The 1,073-nt window shown below is 39.7% G+C and overlaps 1 protein-coding gene across 1 annotated transcript; it reads left to right on the top strand.

Annotated features, from left to right (window-relative positions):
- Positions 1 to 347: 347 nt before the first annotated feature.
- On the top strand, positions 348 to 851 carry LOC117315173 (zinc finger protein 512B-like). The gene has a single exon (XM_033869318.1). The coding sequence runs from the start codon at positions 348 to 350 to the stop codon at positions 849 to 851; it is 504 nt and encodes a 167-aa protein (XP_033725209.1).
- Positions 852 to 1,073: the final 222 nt, after the last annotated feature.

Here is a 1,073-nt window from a genome sequence, read left to right as displayed (position 1 = left end):
AGTTGACACAAGATGATATAGAGTATCTTAGAAAACTTTCCGTTTATTGTTTTATCTGTAAAGTTCCAGAAGTAGTATTGAAAAGTTGAATTATGGAACTCCAAATGGCGTTGGAACACTATCTAACACCAACTCCCGAGAAATATCTCGTCTTTTTAAACATCGAACCCCATTACAAAGACGATGGTTTTACTTTCCAAGAAAGGCAAGAGGTGGTATCTATAGGATGATTGAATTTCCGGATGACATCATTTTTCATAAGTGTGGTGACAAGTTCATTCAGCGGTCTATTATATTGGTAAATTCACCGGAATCACACGAATTGATAAACCCGTCGGAATCACACAATGGATAAACATACCGGAATCACACGAATTGATAAACCCACCGGAATCACACGAATTGATAAACCCACCGGAATCACACGAATTGATAAACCCACCGGAATCACACGAACTGATGAACACACCGAAATCACACGAATTGATAAACCAACCGGAATCACACGAATTGATAAACCCACCGGAATCACACGAATTGATAAACCCAACGGAATCACACGAATTGATAAACCCACCGGAATCACACGAATTGATAAACCCACCGGAATCACACGAATTGATAAACCCAACGGAATCACACGAATTGATAAACCCAACGGAATCACACGAATTGATAAACACACCGGAATCACACGAATTGATAAACCCAACGGAATCACACGAATTGATAAACACACCGGAATCACACGAATTGATAAACACACCGGAATCACACGAATTGATAAAGCCACCAGAATCATGCCAATGGATAAACCAACCGGAATCACACGAATTGTTAAACATACATGAATTATACGAAATGCATGTATCTTTGATTTGTGTATTTGGGTTGAACGTCCCCTTAACTGCCATAATTGGGCGAATTACCTTGGGGATAAAAATAATTAATGTAACACGAATATATATATATATATACGTGGCTACGAGCGGGGCGTCCATCTTGTTTCTCCTCAATAGCTGCCGCTGATCCCAAACTGTCGCCGAAGTAGGTTAATTGGATAGATGAAGGGA

The sequence above is a fragment of the Pecten maximus genome, chromosome 17 (assembly GCF_902652985.1).
Source record: "Pecten maximus chromosome 17, xPecMax1.1, whole genome shotgun sequence".
Classification (NCBI taxonomy): domain Eukaryota; kingdom Metazoa; phylum Mollusca; class Bivalvia; order Pectinida; family Pectinidae; genus Pecten; species Pecten maximus.
Note: the sequence above shows the minus strand (reverse complement) of the source record. Positions and strands in the feature narration are given on the sequence as shown.